The 21,080-nt window shown below is 42.1% G+C and overlaps 1 protein-coding gene across 5 annotated transcripts in view; it reads left to right on the top strand.

Moving 5' to 3' along the window:
• The window catches only part of CABLES1 (Cdk5 and Abl enzyme substrate 1), a 102,913-nt gene extending 83,221 nt beyond the window's left edge, over nucleotides 1-19,692 (top strand). For 4 of the 5 annotated variants that reach the window (XM_075920881.1, XM_075920880.1, XM_075920883.1 and 1 more), the window contains 3 exons: nucleotides 10,708-10,814; nucleotides 11,769-11,976; nucleotides 13,901-17,289. In XM_075920881.1, the coding sequence (XP_075776996.1) occupies nucleotides 10,708-10,814; nucleotides 11,769-11,976; nucleotides 13,901-14,041 (456 nt within the window). In that variant the 3' untranslated portion in view covers nucleotides 14,042-17,289. The other variant, XM_075920882.1, reaches the window with a different exon arrangement.
• Nucleotides 19,693-21,080: the final 1,388 nt, after the last annotated feature.

Genomic DNA, 21,080 nt, shown 5'->3' with positions numbered 1-21,080 from the left:
TGCCTGTCATCACTCGGACAGAACTCTGGCCTCCAACAGGTTGTTTACATTCTTTGAAGGTGTTTTATAGACTGCTGTCTGTTTTGGCATGGGTTGCTTTTGTAATCTCAGACCTAGAAGGAAAGTCCCATCACTAGTATAAGCCATGTATTTTTCATGATGTCCAAAGCTGTAACAATTCAGGCTCATAATTCTGCCCATCTCAGTATTTTATAGGAGAAGAATGATGTTTCTGCAGCCTTCCATTTATTTTCAAATTGCATCAAGTTTGCATTATCCTTCCTAGAATTTGGTACACATCTTTTGGTCCGGGGGTGGAGGGCAGAAGTAGTCTTGCAAGGAGCATTTCATAAGAGCATTTGTGCACATGCACAGTGAATCCAAAGAAGGTGAGAAAATAGGGGATAAAAGGGAGAACCCACCCCCTCTAAAAGTCTTGTTTACATTTATAACTGTATATACAGATGGATCTATATGGTTTAAAATTTTGGAAAAATTGGTACATAGCAGAAAGCAAATGATTCAACAGATCTTGTTGATACTAGTATAAGAGCAGCTAAACCTATCCTGCATACATTTTCTTTTATTCCCCTATCAGTCTTCATTTGATAGACAGGATACAAGTGTTCTCTTTCCAACCATTATTTCTTCAAACTACAGTAACATGTTGTGTGCTCCAATCAGAAGTAAATTCTGCTCCTCAGTGCCAGAAGTTTTCTAGTTATTGCATAGAATAATTTGATTTAATTCTGCTGATCTTTTTGGTGATACACCTGTCTCTTTAAGGGACACACATAAAATCTCTTCTGCTTTACTTCCTGCTAATTTCATTCTAGGAGCTTTAGAGGTATTTTGGCTTGCACCTCGTGTCTGGGGAAAATACTCTTTTGAGATTGTTAATGCCCCCTATCGTCCTTCAGGAAAACAAGTTTCTCTCAACCAAAAGATCATTAAGCCATTGCTCAAGAAATCTTCCATGGAAACTGACTAGCCAAGTCATTTCTTTGTCTCTAACTTTCCCCATATGGATAAGGATATTGGGAAGTCTGGAGCAAGGCAGCTTTTGTTTGACCTAGAATCCTCTGACTTATTTTTTCTTGATCTCTTTTCAGTCTGGCTTTGTCACAGATATAGCAGGGAGGATGCTTTAATTTCCTTTGCGGTTGAATTTTGTCTAGCAATGGACAGAGATCAGATGTTGATTCTTAGTCTTTCTGACTTGTTATACATCTTCACTTGTGCTGGCCACAAGATTTTGCTGTACACCTGTGGGCTTGAGTTAGGACAGATGGCATTAGCTGGGTTTTTTCAGTCTTCTATAGAGATTACAGATTTTAAGGCCAGAAGGGAGGAGCAGATCATCTAGTCCAAGGGCAGGCAAAATACAGCCCATAGGCTGGTGTCGGGACCCTTTGGCAGCCCAGCGGAACCCTTTGGCAGTCTCCCTTCCTGCCTCAGCCCCACAAGCTGCTCAAAGCAAGCTGCATCCCTTAGGGAAACAGGGTCTCTGTGCTCTGCCCCAGCTCTGAGCACCTTCCTTGCAGCCTCTCATTGGCTGGAAACTAGCCAGTGGGCACTGCAAGGGTAGTGCTTGTGAGCACATGCAGCATGCAGAGATCCAGTGCCTCCCTCCCCTAAGGGGCACACTGCACAGAGACACACATGCTGGCCCCAGCACCCGGCTGCTTTGAGCGTTGTGTGGGGCCACGTCAGGAAGCATGCCCAAGGGGTCCTGCTAGGCTACCAGCTGGGAGCCTCCTATGGTAAGTAGTTCTGGGCCAGAGCCTGCAGCTGGCACATTACCCCCTCCTGCATCCCAATCCCTAACCTGGGCTCCCTTCTGCACCCAAACCATCCCAGGCCCTGCACCTCTGCCATTAATATTGTAGAAAAGTGCTGTCCTTGCCAAATTCTTGGAGTGGCTCCTCCATCAAAAATTATTGAACAGACCATAGAATTTTACTCCATTATCCTTATATGGAGCCCAATAACTTGTGTTAGGCTAAAACAGATCTTCCTGAAAAGCATCCAGTTTTAATTTGAAGACATCAAGAGATAGAGAATCCATGGCTTCCCTTGGTAATTTGTTCCAGTGAATAATCATCCTCGCTGTTAAAAACCAATGCTTTTTTTCTAATTGAATTGGTCTAGCTTTAACTTCCAGGCACTGGTTCTTACACTTTTCTCCATTAGAGTAAAGAAGCATTTAATCACCAGTATTTTCTAGCTGTGAAGGTACCAAAATATCTATCCGTCATAATCAAGTCACTTGCCAATCTTTTTATTCATAAGCTAAACAGCAAAGGGTGATATTGGTCAGAGTTCTGCAAGTATTCTGACATCTGCTGCTCAGCATTTGTGAAGCCACTGCGTGAAATAAGGAAACAGTCTGGCTATAATATAGCATGCAGCTGATATGCAGCTCTTAGTCTCTTCAAGAAACCAAGAATGAGCAGTGTTTTATCTCACAGTGCTTGGCAGAAATATAGACTTAATGAGGCTGAAGCCCATTTCAGACAAGAAAGAGGTGATGCCAAGTGATGCATGTACAATTATTTTTAGAGGGAATTCACCTAATTCATGTCCAGGAGGCTCACAAATTCAGTAATGCTAGTACGGCCACCCAAAAGTGTCTTTCAACACAACTCTAGGTGCTGTTGATTGAAACTGTTTACCTAATGACCTTGCCACAATTGTCTGTGCTTTTGTGAATGCCAAATCAATAAGCAGGATTACTGCAGGGCTCTTTGTATGGTGTTAGCACTGAAGACTTTTTAGTTGCAGAGACTTCAGCTCCTTGCTTGGCAGTAGGCACTGAACAATGCGAATCATACCAGTTTTGTGAAGACAGCGTTTGCTTTCTACTCGCAGCTAAGCTTAATTTGTGACATTTATTCTGATATGTAAAGCCTTCCAAATTTGAGACCTGGGTACTAAAGAGACTGACATGGCCTCGCAATACATTGCTGGAGCACTCAGGCAGGATTCCTACCTTTATTTAAAGGTCAGACACCAAGGCATTGTCAGGAGAAAGTTGATTTTTTTTTTATTCTCTTCCTGGCATCCCTCTGTCATCTCCTCTTCCCCCACCATTCAAAGGTCTATGTGAGAAACAGGACTGGTGATGAAAGGGGTCTATGTTTATTGGTGTAGTGGTAAAAAAGAAGAGGGTAACTTAGCCTAAAGTAAATGTCAGATTGCCCAAATGAGAAGTGGATAAACTTATTTTTCTCAGGTATCAAAGGGATAGCCGTGTTTGTCTGAATTTACAAAAACAACGAGAAGTCCTGTGGCACCTTATAGACTAACGGATTAATTGGTGCTCATGCTGTTAGTCTATAAGGTGCCACAGGACTTCTCATTATTTTTCTCAGGTTTACCCTCAACTACACTACTTCCTAGGCTCCATACCATAGCCCCTTTCTCCTCTCCTTCCAGCAAGTCAAAAGACTGCTGGAAAAAGAGTACAGGCAGTCCCCGGGTTACATACAAGATAGGGACTCTAGGTTTGTTCTTAAGTTGAATTTGTATGTAAGTCGGAACTGGTACATATTGTAGGGGAAACTCTAGCCAAACATTTCTCCAGAGCTCAGTTTTATTCTCCCACACCTCACTTCCCTCAGTCCTTTATTCTCAAGCTGAGGTGTCTGCTGAGAAAAGCCACTCCGCGTCTCCCTGGTCTGCTGGGGGTAAGCAGCTAGTATGGGGCTGCCTCACCCCATTTGTAAGTAGGGATCTGATGTAAGTCGGATCCATGTAACCCGGGGACTGCCTGTAGAGAGGCTGACTGCACACCAGCTTGATAGGAAGGAAAATGTGATCGTCTCCTCGGGGGCTCCGTATGTCTCTCTTTCTCTCTCTCTTTCTCCCTATGCACTTTATGTAGCTGCTGTTTTCTGCAAACAGCCTGTGCTACACCCCAGATCCTGCTGGCTCTACCCCCTGTTCATGATGGTAGGAGCCAAGGTTCCCACCTTCAGCTGACATTGGAGGGTTCCAAACATCTAAAAGGAACACTGGAATAACATCAGGAGGAACAGCTTTGACCATTACTCACCTTAACCATAGAGGGTGGGTTTTTATTAAAGTGATGTCAGTGACCTTAAACTGCTCTTAAGCTAGGAAACAAGCATTAGAACTCTTAATTCAGAACCAGAGTATTGCAAGCTGATGGCATTTTGCTAGGTGGAATACTGGGCAAAATATATCCTGTTATATGGACCAATTATATTAGAATCCACATTGACATTCAGATTGTGCCATCTTGTAAACACAGCTCAGACTTAAATATCTGTAGCACGGGTCCCTACATGCTTCTGTAACTTTACTCACATGAGCAGCCCCACATAGGTCAATGGGACTACTCAGATGGGCAAAGTTATGCATTCCAAAACCATTCCCAAAACTCTTGTTTTTTGTTACATGCTATTTTATAATGTCATAACAGGATAGCTCCATTTTAGAACAAAACAGCAGAAGTTAACTAATAGTATCTCTGAAGGGTATTCAGCCTGAATTGAGAATGTGCTTCTCTAATTGATGTTGGTTTCATCTTCCTCATAATTTCCTTCTTTGTTCTGGATTTTCAGAACACTGGCTTCACCCGAGAGAGAGAGAGAGAGAGTAGCTACTAAAGATGCCAGTGTGATTTCAGAGATGATGATTTTTCTTTAAAACAGGGCAAAACTGGTGTAATTCCCTCGACTTCATTAAAGTTACTTGTGATTTACATCAGCAGGAGTGGAAGCAGAATCAAGCGCTGTTAGTTTGATTGCATAATTATTTCAAGTTACTTTTGTCCTCAGACATTTCATGGCTACATTTCACCATATGCTGCAGTTAAAGCAAACTACAGCAGGAGCTCTGAGAAATAAACATGCAGTTTTCTGAATGAGCATTAACGTTAACAGACCACTACAAAGTGACCACAGCAGTTGTACACTTACTGTTTCTAGTCCAATCCATTTGCAGTCCTGAACAGAATACAGCATTAATGATTACTTTTCACATAAGTGCAGAAACAGGAAGAGCTGAAGGTGACCCTTGTGTGAGCAGTGGACATTTTGTTCAGTATGTGTTGAGCTCCAGTTTATAATTATAAAGTTTTAGTAGTTGGCAGGCATTTGTCAGAGTTTGTCAGTTGCAATCTTGTAGAATTCTCCCCTCCTGAAGCTCAATTAATAGGGGGAGGGAGGGAGGGAATGTAACGAGATGATCTGAACAAAGTGAAATGTTAAATCTTCATGGCTTCATTAACTTCAAAATATAATTATAGGCTTGTACATTGTTATTTCAGTTCTAGATTTCTGATTTAAACTCTATGGACCATAGTCCTTACTTGAGTAAAACAGTGAAGTTAAGGGAAATTTTGCCCTAGTAAAAAACTGGGATTTGGCTCAAGATATGACAGACTCCTGACCCATTTGTTTTGTTTTCACACTGAAATATGTGGGCTTGGGATTTGATTTTTCTTGGCATGGGGTGTCCTCGAATCCTGTTGAGCCTAATTCTGATCTCTCTTACATTGGCTTTACAAAAGTGTCACCCTTGGTCAGGGCCATCCCGAAGGGGGCGCAGAGTCTAGGGCAACCTTCTCCCCCAGGCTTGCGCTCATCCCCACGCCACCCGTTTCCCTAGCCCTGCCTCTGTTCTGCCTCTGCTCTGCCGCTTTGCCCGCACCACCATGTGACATGTCTCAAAGAGTTATGGGGGGCATGGCACAGTGGCAGCAGGGGTGCCCCAACTCCTCCACTCACCACACGGGCAGTGGGAGCCGGAGCAGTCCAGCAGCCTGCTCCACTCCACCCTCTCCCAGCTGCTGCGTCCTGCTTCACCGCGGGTGGGGCACTCTGCTTCCTGCCGCCAGGGAGAAGCTGAGCACAACGGGCCAGGAGGGCAGTGTGGTGGGGTGGAGCAGGCTGCTGGGCCACTCTGGCTCATGCCACCTGCATGGGCTCTTCTGACTCGTTGGGTAACCATGCGCAAATTACTTTCACTCTCTAATTTTCCCTGCCTGCAAAGTGGGTGTAATATCTACCTCAAATGGCTCTGGGTGACACTTAATTCTTTAAACAGTTTGGGCCTGATCCAAATGTCGGTGGAAGCCCTCCCACTGAGCTCAGATGAGAGATGTTGGACAGTTGCCAGGTAGTATATCATATTTGTGTTTGTTTTCTTTGTAATAAAGGTTCCATATGGAAAATGAACGTGTGTCCCTGGGACATAGCAGATAAGGCTTATAAAGAAAGTCCTGATGAGCATGTGCCCTCCAGCCTGTTCTAAAACTAAGTCTGCACACTGTGTAGAGTCCAAAACTCCTCTCTCTCCTGACTTCATTAACAAAAAGCAGTAAGAAAGCTCAGTTTAGGCTGAAACCTTCTCCCCTGGCTTGGCTGCTTTTAGGATTCCTCTCCCCTCTTTGTAGTGCTCCTCCCACCTGATTTTTATCCAGGCATAGCCATGATCTGCCTGCCTCAGAAAACAGGCAGAATTTACTTAACCCTTTCTGAGCAGGATCAACTCCTAATGAGGTTATGTAAAGGCATAACGAAACTAAGGGGCCAGGAATTGAAGGTAAATGGATTCATGCTAGGGGTTTTAAATTGCGGTTAATCAGCTAATCGAGTAGTTGATGGAATTTCCATCAACTACTCAATTAGTTGATGCGGGGGAGGGGGGGGGGTTGGAGGACTGCAGAACTGCAGTGGGATTAGCTCCTGGCCCGAGAGCTAACCACATTGTGGCTCTGCTTTTTAAATGTATTAAGACTAGGCTCTTAATACTTTTAAAAGGCAGAGGGGTAACGACAAGCGGTCAAAGGCTGCACTTCCGGGGTAGGGTGTGGGGTCTGGGATGGAGATTGGGTGCAGGGATTTTGGGATAGGGGACTGGTGTGCAGGAAGAATGTGGGGTCTGCAAGGGAGTTTGGGTGAAGGAGGAGGTTGTGATGTGGGGCAGGGGATTGGGGTGCAGGGTCCAGGAGGGCGTAAGGATGCAGAGAGAATTCTGGCCTGGAGGAGGGGCTCTAAAAGGGGGTGCAGAGTCTGGGAGGCAGTTGGTGAAGGGGAAAAGGGGGTGCAGACTGCAGAGGGTTTGGGTGGTGACCTGGGGTAGGGGAATGGGTGCAGGGTCAGGGAGGGAATATGGGTGCAGGAGAGGATTCTGGCCTGGGGGAGGATGTAGGAGGTGGTGCATGGTCTGGGAGGGAGTTATCACCTTGGAGAAGGGGGGCAAGAGGTACAGAGGATTTGGGTGGTTGCCTGAGGCAGGAAGTTGTGGGGAGAGAGGAGGTAGGGTGCCAGAGGTAGGCTCTGGCTAGGAAACGTTTACCTAGATGGCTTTCAGCTAGCAACCCTGCAGGAAGCTAAGGCAGGCTCTCTGCTGAGGTCTGTTAGCTGGCTGCTCCACGTGAGTCTGCTGTGTGCCTGGAAGGAAGGAAGGAGAGAGGCTTTACATGCTACCCCTGCCCCCAACAAAATTTCTCAGCCCCTATTGTCCAGAAACTGACCAATGGGAGCTGAGAGATTTTGCTGTGGAGCAGATGCAGCGTGCAAAGCCTCCCGCCTCCCACCCCAGCTGTCCAGAATGGAGAGCAGCCCATTGCTTAAAGCACGAGCTGCTCTCTTCCTCAGGGTGCTGGCGAGGCAGCTGCAGGCTGGATCCGGTAGCCTGGTGGGCCAGATCCAGGCTGCTGAGCCTCTTGCCCACCCCTGGACTAGATGATGATAACGGTGTTTTCTCACCTTACAATCTATTAATAATAGAATCGGCACATTCCCAACAGGGCTAGCACATTACACATCTGTCGCTCTTTATGGAAGGTCAGCATAGCAGACCTTCTTAAAGTATACATGAGGCAAGTTTGCAAACTGGCATACAGTTCAGACAGTAACTTTTCAAACAATGATCTGTTTAGTCTCTGTGTATCCCAGAATTAAGCTATGGTATATCTACAAAGGGGCCCAGGGTAGACAGAAAAGTTTTATTTGGATTTTGTCTTTGGATCCTTCTTGTTGGAAATTTGGTTAGAAGCTAAAGCTGTGTGTTGGCCTACAACCTCCTAATAACTTTCCTCATTTGTTGGGCATTCAGAAAAATTAATGATTGGCATAATATGTAACACCTTGGAATGAGTGAGCACATGCTTCTCAAGGTGATTGCATATTTCTCTTGCACTCCTTCTGTCCAGCTGAAGAGACTAATGCCAGCCAAGCAAAATAGCTACCATTACAAATGGACTAATGCCAGCCCATCTGCAAGGGTTTGCACAAGCAATGCATAATCAGCTACTTAGCTTCAGTTATGGAAAATCATTTTCCAAAATACTGCCCTTTTTCAATTTGCATGATGGGGATTTAAGGTAGAATGTTAGGGTTGGGGGGATGAGGGGGTGAGGTTGTCAGACTTGGGGGTTAATTGGAAGATGTCTCAGTGCGCTTTTTCTTGTTTGTTCCCATATCTATACCTTATTCCTCCTTTATGGCTTCTAAAACGAGGCAGAAAGATTACTTCTTGCGCCCTCTCGTTTCTTCTTTAAAAAATGTTGTGAGAACAGGAGGGCCTGCATGGCATTTCCTATGATTATCATGTTGCCCACTATATAAATAACTGATGGGAAATAAAAGAATAGTTACATTTCCCCCACACCACTTGTTAGTTAGTTATTGGAAAATAACCCACATTTATACTCCTCTTGAGCTGGTTTACAAATAAAGTACTGCTGGGCTTAATCTTTTAAATAATCACCATGAGCTGTGAGAACCAAAACAAGTTTACTAATTGTGCCTGCCAGTGGTGCCTACCTGTGGTGCACCCTTTTCCCCTTAGCATTGTCTGAAAAGCAAGTCAAAGATTAATCCATGTTATAACAGGAATTAGATGTTACCAATGGCTTGGCTGGGGAGCCAGATAGGGCATACTACGTGGAATACATAAGTGATATACCCACATGCTTCGGTGGGGTGATCAAGCAGGAGGGCAAGTACCTGTAGCACTCTACTTATAATTTTCTCATAACAGATGCATGCCCGGGATTATGTGTTTGGTACTTTTTTAAGTTTCTGTATTTGACTTTGAGAGCAAAAAGCCTGGCAGATCAGAACCAGTTGTTTGTTGCCCCGTAATTGCATGAACAATGGGAAGTTCCATGGCTCCTTAAAAAATTTGGGCATAAGGTTTCATGGGTTAGATGCATGGGCATTGTTGTGTTTACAGATACCAACTAACACAGCTACCCCTCTGAGACATAAAATTGCATGAATTAGCGTTTCTCTCATTCATGTCCTTTATTCAAGTGAAAACAGTTTTTTAACAAATCAGGAAATCTCTGTATTTTTCCAACATGAATATTTGAGGTTTACTGATTTGTCAGAGGAATTTGGGAAGATCTTAAAGACAGGCAGGCAAGAAAGGCAGTTTTCTAGATAGCAGATAACACCCTAGCATTCCCCTCCATAGTTCTTTTCTGTCACATAGGCTATGTCTACACAGCAGCGTTATTTCAGAATAACTGATGTTATTCCAAAATAACAAAGAGCGTGTCTACACAGCAAGCCTTTATTTCGAAATAATGGAGAGCTGGAGGACTTCTTACTCCGACTTCTGTAATCCTCATTTAATGAGGAGTAAGGGAAGTCAAAGGAAGAGTGACTTCCTGCTGTGTAGACAGTGCCAAAAGCTGAATTAAGCTATTTTGACTTGAGCTATGCAATGGACGTAGCTCAAGTTACGTAACTTAATTCGACTTTTGCCCTGCTTTGTAGACGTGCCCATAAGGAAAATTTGTCACTACTTAGGCTCCCGGGGAGAGGCATAAGAATCTTGTGCAAAAAGGAGTTTTTGCACAAAAAGGAAACGTCCACACCACTTGTTTTTGCGCAAAAATGGACCGAAAGAGATTATGCAAATGAAGCATGAGAAAATGCTAATCCGTGCTTCGTTTGCATTGTCTCTTTCGGCAAAACTCATAGTGTAGCTATAGCCAGTTACAGCAGAGCTCCTTTAATAACAAAAAGGAAAGGAGACCTCACTAAAATGAAGCTGGCACAAGGATATTCTTAAAATTGTGCAGATTGATTTAAACATTTATTTTACCTGTTACTATTGCTCTAAGCTAAGTTATACAACCTCATATTGCATTGAATTCCTTGCCATTTAGGCTCGAGAATGTGTTTATTTAAAGAAATATGGGATGTAGTTATCTATTTACTCAGAAATGTATGAAATAAGGACTTCAAAAGGGTACTTCAAGTGTAAGTTCTGAAAAGGCAAAACAGCTAAGCTTGAAAGACAAATATGCAGTATACTTCTGAATAGAGCCATGCACACAGAGCTCAAGTTCATTAAATCAATTACTGCAATGATTTATGACTTTGCTTTGTCCTAACAAGAACACTTCTTAATTGCACTCAATCCACCCACATATTTGGAACCCATTTTCAACATGTCATTTGAAAAACGATTTTAACATGTATCTTATGATGATGGTGGTTTGTGGTTATTTGCAGTGAGCAGTCGTCATTCTAGATTTTAGTTCACTTCTGACAGAGCACCCAAACTCTGTGTTGCTTACTGAGAGTATTTCCCCACAACTGACCTACAAATCACCATTTGGTGGCTTTTGTTTTTGTGTTGTTTTGGGGTTGTTGTTTTTTTGAGTGATCTGGTAGAGTCTACAATAAGTAACCCATTTCTACTCATTTGTTATAGACTACAGTAATTGACTATGTGAAGCCCTCCGATCTCAAGAAGGACATGAATGAGACCTTCAAGGAGAAGTTCCCTCACATCAAGTTAACCCTCAGTAAAATAAGAAGGTATGGTGCAGAATGAAATGCGTTTTAAGCCTGTCACAGCCTGCAACTGGACTCACATTTTAATGACATCGTTGTTGCCATTGTTACATTAAGTAAATCACAATAATAATTGATTTTCAGAAACAACAACCTTCAAAGGCACAGAATGCTTGTTTTGACTCAGGAGCTGAGTAAATTAGAGAGGGACGTCCGAGAATCTGTTTCTGGGCATAAAATTCTTGCCAGTTACATAAAAATAAGAAGCCCTTACAGCAGGAGTAGGCAATAATTTTACAAGGGGGCACTTACTCTTAACCATTTTATAGATAGCGTTTCTCTTCTGTTCAGTGTTGCAGGGAAGATGTAACATGGAATTGGTGCTTATCTCGCTGTTTCCAACACAGTAGGCTGCAATGATGACTTCATGGTCAGATGCAGCTGAAGGAGCTGCTCATTTAAAAAAGGAAACACTTTCATTTGAACCTTCAAATTGTTGTTATTTTCAAGTCCCCAGAGAGCGTACTTGATGCTTTACAGAAGTAAATAGGGAAGCCATACTGGAGTAGTGTAAAGAGCTTACCAATTAAATTTGACAGGATACAAAATGTGTCAGACAGAAAAGGGCGAAGAAGAGAGGAAAGGGCGGTGATTACAATAATTTGATCACAGCTATTCAGTAAGGCATATGTATCTGAATGGTTCTGCTAAATCATGGTTAGTGAAGGCTTTTTACTTGCTTCTCATCACTGAAACTTCAGAGTCAATTGAGGAATTTGAATTATATTAAATCATAGCAAATAGAACATAGAAGAATACCATCAATGTAAATTGCACCCCCACTATCCACCCCATTCTTGTTTGTTGCATACAAAAGTCCATCATAGGAAAGTTGTTTTAAAATAAAGTGTCTCTTGCTTCAGTCTGTGAATTCTGGGTCATCTCACATAACATTGCCTCTGTGTTTTCTTTCCTCAGCCTAAAGCGGGAGATGCGCAAACTAGCTCAAGAAGAGTGTGGTTTTGAGGAACCCACTGTGGCCATGGCCTTTGTCTACTTTGAGAAGCTTGCTCTCAAAGGGAAACTAAACAAGCAGAACAGAAAGCTTTGTGCTGGAGCATGCGTTCTTCTAGCAGCCAAAATCGGCAGTGACCTCAGAAAACATGAAGTTAAACATCTTATAGATGTAAGTATCCTCTGACCACTAATGTTTTCCAATGCCGAAGTTCCCAAACTGTGATTCTCAGTGCTGGATAATAACATAGTCTTAGTGGTTCTCAAAACTTAGAGCTGCTAAATTAGATTCAAAGACAACTAAGTCTGTCCTTAATATATTTTGTGCAATTATAATAGTTGCACCGGGCAAATTACTTGATCACTAGGAGAAAAGAGCTGGTCAGTGCAGTCACAACTGTCTGGAAAGATTAATTAATGCCAATACATGGCTGGGAGGTCTCAACAAGACACTAACCCAATATGGTTTGCCTGATAAAGCTTCAGAGTCCCCCTATGTCCTATATCTCTGGTTTCATTCAGAAAATTAAATTGTGATTGAGTGCTAGTTTCATCATTGCACTTCATATGTAATTCACCATTTCCAGAGTAGAATATTCTGTCTTCTGACTCTTTCCATAGCTAGGTTTTCATTAAATACGAGAAGGACGAAAATGTTCTGAAGCTCTGATCCAGCAATTACTTAAATCTGAGGCCATGTCTTTACTTGCGCACTACAGATTGATTTTCTGGCATTCGATTTAGTGGGTCTAGTTATGTCCTGCTAAATCGAAAACTGAAGTTGGCTCTGTTCATCGCCAGTACTCCTTGCACTCATGAGCACATTGAACTCGTTTGGCAACCTCTTGAGTTAGAACAGCCTCTAGGGAGCTGAAAGAAGGATTGCTGATGCAGCTAAAGATCTAGTCTGGGACAACTACTCTGGTGCTCTGACTGAGTAGGTACTGAGCATCCCTTCAGACATGGTTGTTCACTGTCATCAGAGAGTCAAAGTCCTACCAAAAAGTCAACAAAAATGAGGTGTACGGGTTCTTTCAAAAAATGATTTTTTTTTCCAAAAGAACCCCGTCTAAACTGCAGTTTCTTTTTCGAAAAACCCTTTTTGCTGAGGGCCCTGCGTGTGAATAGGTGCAATTAATAAATCATATGGCAAGATGTGGTTAGGAAAGGCACCTACATTTGTGCCACATTTTGAAAGAAAGTATGTGAAAGCGGTTGTGTCTTACCTCCCTAAGAACCCTGACTTGATAGTAGTCTCTGCAAGAAAACCAGATTTTGCTTTTCTGCTAAAAGAAAGAAATGGAATGAATGAAAATACCACTGATGCACCATCTATGCCTTATTATAAAAACCTGTTCAGGTGAGTTTATGAAGTGAACAAACAGCCTTTTTTAGTAAGAAATTACAAGGGTTTGTTGGTTCTGATAGCTGGTCACTTGCTGACCAATTTGGAGCTTAACATGTACAATTATGAGCTGGTATGTGGCATGTTCAGATCAGTTTAGTGATGTTCCTATTAGGCACAGGTCCAAGTGATAGATGACACAGAGCCCCATTGCCTCAGGAACAAGTCTGGGAGGCATTGTGAATGCTCAAGGGGAGCCAGTAGCTGCACTCCTTCAAAGGGCACAGTTTGCTCTTCCGCTCATGGCCAGCCAGCTCTTTCAACCAGTACAGAGAAGAAACAGGCCTTTGGCCCTTCTCCCTCCTTTGTCTCTCTTGGAATGGCTTGTGTCTGCTTATGCATTCCCCGAGGAGCAGTCCCTGCACTCGGGAGAGCAAAGAGAATTAAGTTATTGATGGGCTCCGTACTGGTGGCACAGCTCCTGGAACACTCCCATCATGCAGAGACCAACCCCAGTTGGTCCCATGGCTAGCAAGATCCAATATTAGGAAATGCAAATGCCCCAGCTCTCTCTCTCCAGTCTCTAGACTTCATGAATAGGCAGTAAGTTTGAATAAGAGCAGAATGTTTACAGGTAGATATTGTGAGTACTGTCAGCAGTGAGATGATACATGAAACTGGGTCCTAAATGCACTGAGACTTTTCTTTAAAAAAACAAAAACCAAAAAAAAAACCCTTGGCTGTGTTACAGAAACTGGAAGAGAAGTTCCGACTGAACAGGCGAGAGCTGATAGCCTTCGAATTTCCAGTGTTAGTGGCCTTGGAATTTGCTCTCCATCTGCCCGAACACGAAGTGATGCCACATTATAGACGTTTGATCCGGAATTCCTAGCACAGGCTACCCTTCGAAGAAGGGGTCTTAAGACTGTTTCTGTTCAGCTTTATCAAGCTGCTGTTACTACTGGAAATGCAAAAATAGGACTCAATACCAAACTTCTCTCCCTTCAAATACCCCATTTTTCCAGCAACATATTGGGAACACTGCATTGAATTTCCTAAGACTCTCAGACTAACTGAATTCTTGTAGTGTTAACTACTCAGAGCATGTGAACAACGAGATGCATATTGATGAAGAACTAACAGTAGATGCCAGAACTGGGGGAAACAGACTCTTACCATGGGGACCAAAGCAGTAAAATTAGTTACTCATATCAGTCATATAAGAACAAAATTAAAATGGTAGCCTCCATTCCCATCCATCTTACAATCACCTGTACACTTTGTAAGTTAGTCAAATGCATTCTTGTAGTGTTCTGTAGAGACTTGCTCTGACTTACAAAACAATTTTATTAACATTGTGGAAAAGCTTTTAAAATGGTATCTTCACTGTGTCGAAAAGAGCGTGCCAATTTATTTTTGTACCTGCTATTGGAAGTGCACTTTTTCCTGTAGGATGCCTGTGTGTATGAGACATTGATTTGATTTTGGTCCACGTGGGCTGGTTTGGCTATTTAAGAGGATATCATTTACTGATGCTGAAGACCAAGGAGACTCTCCGTGTTTACTTCTTGACAACATAACTACTGGAAAAGTAGTAAATGGGATCATTTTTGGACACTTGTTTTTTATCTCTGATTTTTCAACATCATTTATCTTTCTGAAGATTACACTACTACTGCAAGAGATGAATCAGCAGCTGACCATATGTTTTCTGTCTTCTCTGTGATAATGATGAAAGTATTTAGTTTGCAATTTATATGTAATAGTTTTTAAATGTCTTGTGTTACGCTACATTCATATTTTTAACCTTCGCACTTTTCCCACTGTGGAGATGGTTAGACTTGCACTTTGTAGTGTTGTATTTCTGTGCTCTATGTTAGAGTGCATACGCAGCACATTAACTGTGCTACATCTTAAACAGTATTTTATAAAATCAAGAGTAGGGCTGAGGAGTATAATTGGTGTCTTAAGGCTTCAATATGGGAGACACCTCATATTGGTAAATTTTAATTTTTAAAAATAATTGTGCAAAATTTAATCAATGGCCATTTAAATTGTTATGTATGGTCCAGTACCTTTATAGACATTGCAGTACTGGAGTTTTAACAATTTGTTTCCTGCAATTTACATGGTTCTGGCTGGATAACCAGAAAAACTGGACAGAATCATTCTGGCTCTCCAGCATTATATATGCTATGCTCATATGCTGAAGGACATGTATTAGAGTAAAGAATTAAATTATTTTTATATAATCTATCTATAACTGATGTCCAACCTTCTCTAATGCTGATCCACTTGATTCCCAACATGCTTGAAACAAACTTCAATAAAATCAAATACTTAACCTTCATGGTGTATAAAAATTAATCTGAAAACAAATCTCAGGTAGGAAACTCCAACTGCAGCCTTATCTCTATGTTTGAGAGGGTTCATGATATGGAAATGGCTCAAGAGTGAGACAAACAAATATATAAACACACACTAATCTTTATTTCAGTTTTATTTTAACCGCTTTGATGTCTTCCTCAGTTATACCAGGAATCACCTCAGTTAAAGCGCCTAACAAAAATGTCAAGCCAGTTTCTTTTGCGGCACTACTCCTTTAATCCTCACGTGGTGACAAAGATTGTCTGGAAAGGTCATGGAAAAGAGTCAGGATGAATGGGAATTTTATGCAATGTTGTAGCTGCTTTCCCATTTTAAAAAAGAGCTACTTGCACATGTCAATGCTACAATTAAACCTCATTCCTCTCTGTGTATACAGTTTATAAAACAAAAGTTTTAGATGTCAACCTGATATTGGGGGATGGGGAATAGAGACAGAGAAATGGTGCCTCCAAGGATTTGCTCCAGCATTGCTGAATGGCAGCATTCCTTATTCACTGGAAAGACATGGCATGATGTTCTCCAATCAGACGTGCTGCTGTACCTTGATTCTGCCAGCTGGCTCCAGTCTTGTAAGGAGGTAAACAACTGAAGGATGCAAAAGGCTCGTGCAACATTTATTTGGGATTTTTACATTTCAATACCTTGCCTGCTTCATCGTGTAGCAGAAGGCCCATATCACGTGAACAGGCTCATAAACCAAAACACAGCTGGCATGTCTCAGTTTAGTCCTTCTAGTCTTGTCCATGTCCTTCTAATTTAAATCATGAATGCACATTCCAGATTTTTTTCATTAAAGAGTTTTGGTTTTAATAATATGGTCTAAGTCTAGAAGGAACTGTTGCCTGTGTATAAATACTTCATTTGCTTGAGTTTGGTTTTGATATTGCTGTAGTTTGACAGGGGGAAAGGTATCATCATTGAAAAATACTGATTGAAGGATGACAGCAGTCATTAGAAAGGTTATTGAATAATATCTCATGTCTGTTGTCTTCTGTAATGCTACATAGTTCTGATCTACAATTTACATAGGTGTCAGGGATGAAATCCGATTGCTTAGAGACTTCCTGCTTTTATTTGGAATAATGTTCAGCTACAGTTTGAATATTGAATAAATACTTAAAAGATTAAAATGTTGCACTGGTCACATGGAAGAATATAAAGCCATATTGATACAAAGTATCAAAGCACAAAGCGTGGTAAGTATAATGATGGTTAGGCCAAAGGATAGTATTTCCCCTTTCTCTGCCCACAGTTGAACACAGCTTGAAAACACAAGCTGAAGTGATAAAGGAAATGTATACTAAACAAAAAATGTTGATTGTTTGCCTTTGTCTTGTACATAAATGACAGTTGACTTACAAAGTGTCAGTTTTGATTTAAAATGGGTTGGGAAATAATTCATTCCATATAAGTCATAGTATGTTGAAATTATGTAACATACACTCTTCCATACAGAGGTTTAAAACAAATAAAAAAGCAACTATATTTCCGGAGTCACAACATGTAAATCTGTTCAGAGTTATTACTCATGTATCGGAGAGGGTTAATTGTTGTTGTTTTCTACTGGGACATAGAAGTCTGCTTACTGTGGTTGCCCTTTCTGACTATATTTATGATTCATACAAATGAAATTCTCTGTTTTTCTGTAACTTGCAAGAAAAAATCAGTCATGACTAACAAAATCCTTCATCCCCAAGCCTTTCATTGTTGACACAGGAGCATGAATTTATGTAAGCCCTAATGCTAAGTTTCTTCCAGACAGTTGGACTTTGGTGCCTGTTGACTTCAGAAAGACTCCAGGCTGGCGTAGTGACATAGAACATGTAGCAGGTCTGTGGCTTTAATGGCATTTTAGCCATCCTTCGCTCTTACCTTTTTCCTTCAGTATAAGGAGCTGGCTGGAAGAAAAACCAATGTGCTTTCTTCAGTTTACAAAAATATAGAATACCCTACATATTTGCAAAAGGAATTTATAACTGTAATAACCTACTGAAAAGGAAGTTAACATATTTATGAATAATGGAGACCATTAGTAAAAGCATGAATGGCAGAGTTATGCTACTGAAGAGTGCGTACTGGGTTTTCAGTAACAAAGATTGGTAAAATAAGACTAAAGAAAAATACAACAATTGTGCGAAAAATTGCCAAATATTAGTAGACCAGAAAAGAAAAATTGCTGTTAGTGTTTTTCAAACATATCTGAAACTGTGACTAGGATGGTTCTAGTTCAACTGGAAGATAAAAAGGTCATTCGTAAACAAATCCCTCTTAGGCTCAGTTTACACTATGATTTAGGGGTATCATTTCCAGCTCACACAGACATACTTGTTCTAGCTCTCATCTGAACTAGCACTCAATTAGTAGTAGTATGGCTGTAGTAAAATGGAGGGAGGGTTGGCATGGCAGTGGCTGCACACACTAAAGCCAGGTCTACACTACACCCAGAAGGTTGGCTTAAAGTACACAACTCCAGATACATAAATAACATAGCTGGAGCCTACATATCTTAAGCCGAGCTTGCCACCATCTCCACAGTGGGAGTTCAATGGGAGAAATGTTTCCGTTGACTTCTCTGATAGCAAGGAGTACCCGCGCCAACAGGGGTGCCTCAGCATTTGATTTAGCAGGTCTTTACTATATCTGCTAAATTGAACCCTGGAAGCTCAATCACCAGAAAATCGAGGTTTCCAGGATCTTGCAAAAAACGGTTTTTTTCCAACAAATGGCCCCGTCTACACGGGGCTTTTTATCGGCAAAAACCTCTTCCGCAAAAAGAATCGGGAAAAGATGTGCAAATGAAAGCCCGATTTGCATATCCTCTTCTGCAAAAAAACAGCAGTGTAGCCGTGGCCTATGAGGTGGAGCGTTAAGAAGAAAACATTAGATATCATGAGAGCTGCCAACATCATGCCTAAGATCTTCTCCCCCTGAAGTTATCAGGTGTCATTTAGGCAGTAAAGTTGAGGCCCAACATAGCTCACCCCCTGGCCTCAAAGGCTAGAGAAATTTGAAGCCATTTCCTTATCTCTATTATTTCATTGTGGACTTTGATCACATAGTTGTGCTGTGCTGTGTTTTTCTGAAGCACAAAAGCATTGTATTGTAGCACAAATGTTCAATTACAGGACTGTCGGCCACTCCCTGTCACAGCAAAATACACAGTGGTTCCATTTACTGTTCCTCTGCAGGTCTGCCAAGCTTTGGATTTATATAGTAAATTTTACTAAAAACATTGTGTTCCAAAAGGTTTTATACAATCTTGAAGGGGGCAGAGTATCCACTCTCTTTTATTGTTGGTAACCTGTTGTAAAACACAGCAAGCAGAAACATGCAGCATGACAAGCATCTGCATATGTTATAGCATGACCAGGGAAAATACCATCAAATGCTAAATTTGAGATATAACAAATGCTGGTTACATTTATTCAAGATAATTATACCAAAAATGGAGAGCGTTGCAAAATATATTACTTTAATTAACAAGTGGATTCCATATGAGCTAATTTAGAAGTGATAGTTGCCTGAAAGGGATGGAAGATTACATGCCATGAACATGTGTAGAAAAATTGCAGAAATTAATGGTATGAATCTTTGGTGAGAGAATGTCTCACAACATCATATATCTAGATGAAAACACCAGGAGTCTCTGCATTTCCTTGTCAGATTTTATGTTTGCAATAAACAATCTGTTTAATTTTAAAAAAATCAGAAAAAAAATCAAACTGATGTAGAAACATACTAGCTGTAAAGCTCTAAAACCTATTTCTCAAATATTCAAAAGTAAGGGGGAATTGATGACTCAGGGATTGGTAATTGGATATAAAGCTTTTGTTTCTTATGAAAGAATTGTTATCATCTAAGAGTGTTCAGTAGTCTATGTGATATTATTTTAGTGGTTATAGTCCATTTCCCAGTGGACAGGTGACCATATAAAAGTATGCACACATGATTGGCATTCCTAGCTGAGAGGAAGTCTGGAGAGCAAACCATCCTTTTTCCTTTTGGTGATCTTCTCCGATTAGAGATTGAGCATGTTGGTGGGGAAGTTTGTAGTACTGCTAGAGCTTCACTTTTCTGTGACTATTTGTTTGTTATATTCTGAGTATTTTACCCACATAAATTTATGCTCTAATAAATCTGTTAGTTTCTAAGGTGCCACAAGTTTCCTCGTTTTTGCAGATACAGACTACCACAGCGTCCCCTCTGAGACTACTCAGAATATATCAGCCAGCCTGAAACAGCAAGGTACTGACCTCCCATTGAAATTCCTGAGACTAGGTGTCATAATTTAAAACGACAAGTTGAACCTCTCTAGTCCAGCACGCTTAGGACATGACCAGTGCTGAATGAGAGAATTTGCCAAATCATGGGAGATCAATATTTTCACTCCTTACTGGGCTCTTAGAAGACATTTAGGGGTAAATTAGAACTAAATAACAGCACAGAACACTCAGAGCCAGGACTGGTGGCTGTAAACAAACAGTTTGAGACAATAGGAAATTTGGCCACACCCATGATAAGTGGACATCTGGCTAACTAAAATAATTCCAGACTATGGATGTTGCCAGACTAGAGAGGTTCAACCTGTAGAGCAGAGGTGGGCAATAATTTTTGGTGGGGGACCAACTCCAAGATATTGGAAAGTGGTCAAGGGCCGCACTTTGCTGTGGAGGAGGCGCGCGGTCTAGGATGGAGGTTGGGTACAGAAGGGCGCACAGGGTAAGGGATTGGGGTGCAGGAGACAGTGTGAGGTCTGAGAGGGAGTTTGGGTGAAGGAGGGGGTGACCTGGGTCAGGGGATTAGGGTGTGGAGTCAGGGAGAGAGTGGCGGGGGGGGGGGGTGCAGGAGAGGATTCTGGCCTGGGGGAGGGTTGTTAGAGGGGTGCAGGGTCTGGAAGGGAGTTGAGACCTGGGGCAGGAGAGTGCAGAGGGTTTGGACGGTGGCTTGGAGGAGGGAGGAGGGAGTTGGGTGTGGGAGGGGTAGGCAGGCTCTGGCTGGGAGGCACTTACCTAAACCAGAAGCCCTGCAGCACCCCCAAGGCAGGCTGGGTTCCCTGCCTGCCCCAGCCCCAGAGCATTGAAAATGCAGCCTGCTCCCTCCAGGTGGCTCTCAGCTTCAGAAGCAGGTTGTGCTGCCCCCATACTCCAGGCCAATCTCTCAGCTCCTATTGGCAGGCTGTTTCTGGGTCAGAGTGCTGTGCAGTCCAGGTGGTGCTGAATGCTGGATGCTCCCAGCACCACTCCTTCCTTCTGAGGCTCCACCCCTTCTGAGAGCACAGAGCTGCCCCCCTCCACCACACACACACCTTGGCCCAGGGCCCAGCAAGGCTGTCAGTTCCCCTGTCTACACGGGCAGAAGAAGAAGTGAGGATACTCTTAAGTTGCAACAGGAGAAAATCCGTAACTGTAGACAGCTGCAGGATTGGGGAGGAGCTAACCTTGCAGGAAGGCACTTTTCCATTCCCCCATCCCTCTTCTGATACTGTGCTGAGTTCAGTTGGAATTGTCTCCCACAGACCTTCAAGGGGACTGTTTTATGGAGGA

Source organism: Pelodiscus sinensis, chromosome 2 (genome assembly GCF_049634645.1).
Source record: "Pelodiscus sinensis isolate JC-2024 chromosome 2, ASM4963464v1, whole genome shotgun sequence".
Taxonomy (NCBI): Eukaryota; Metazoa; Chordata; order Testudines; family Trionychidae; genus Pelodiscus; species Pelodiscus sinensis.
Note: the sequence above shows the minus strand (reverse complement) of the source record. Positions and strands in the feature narration are given on the sequence as shown.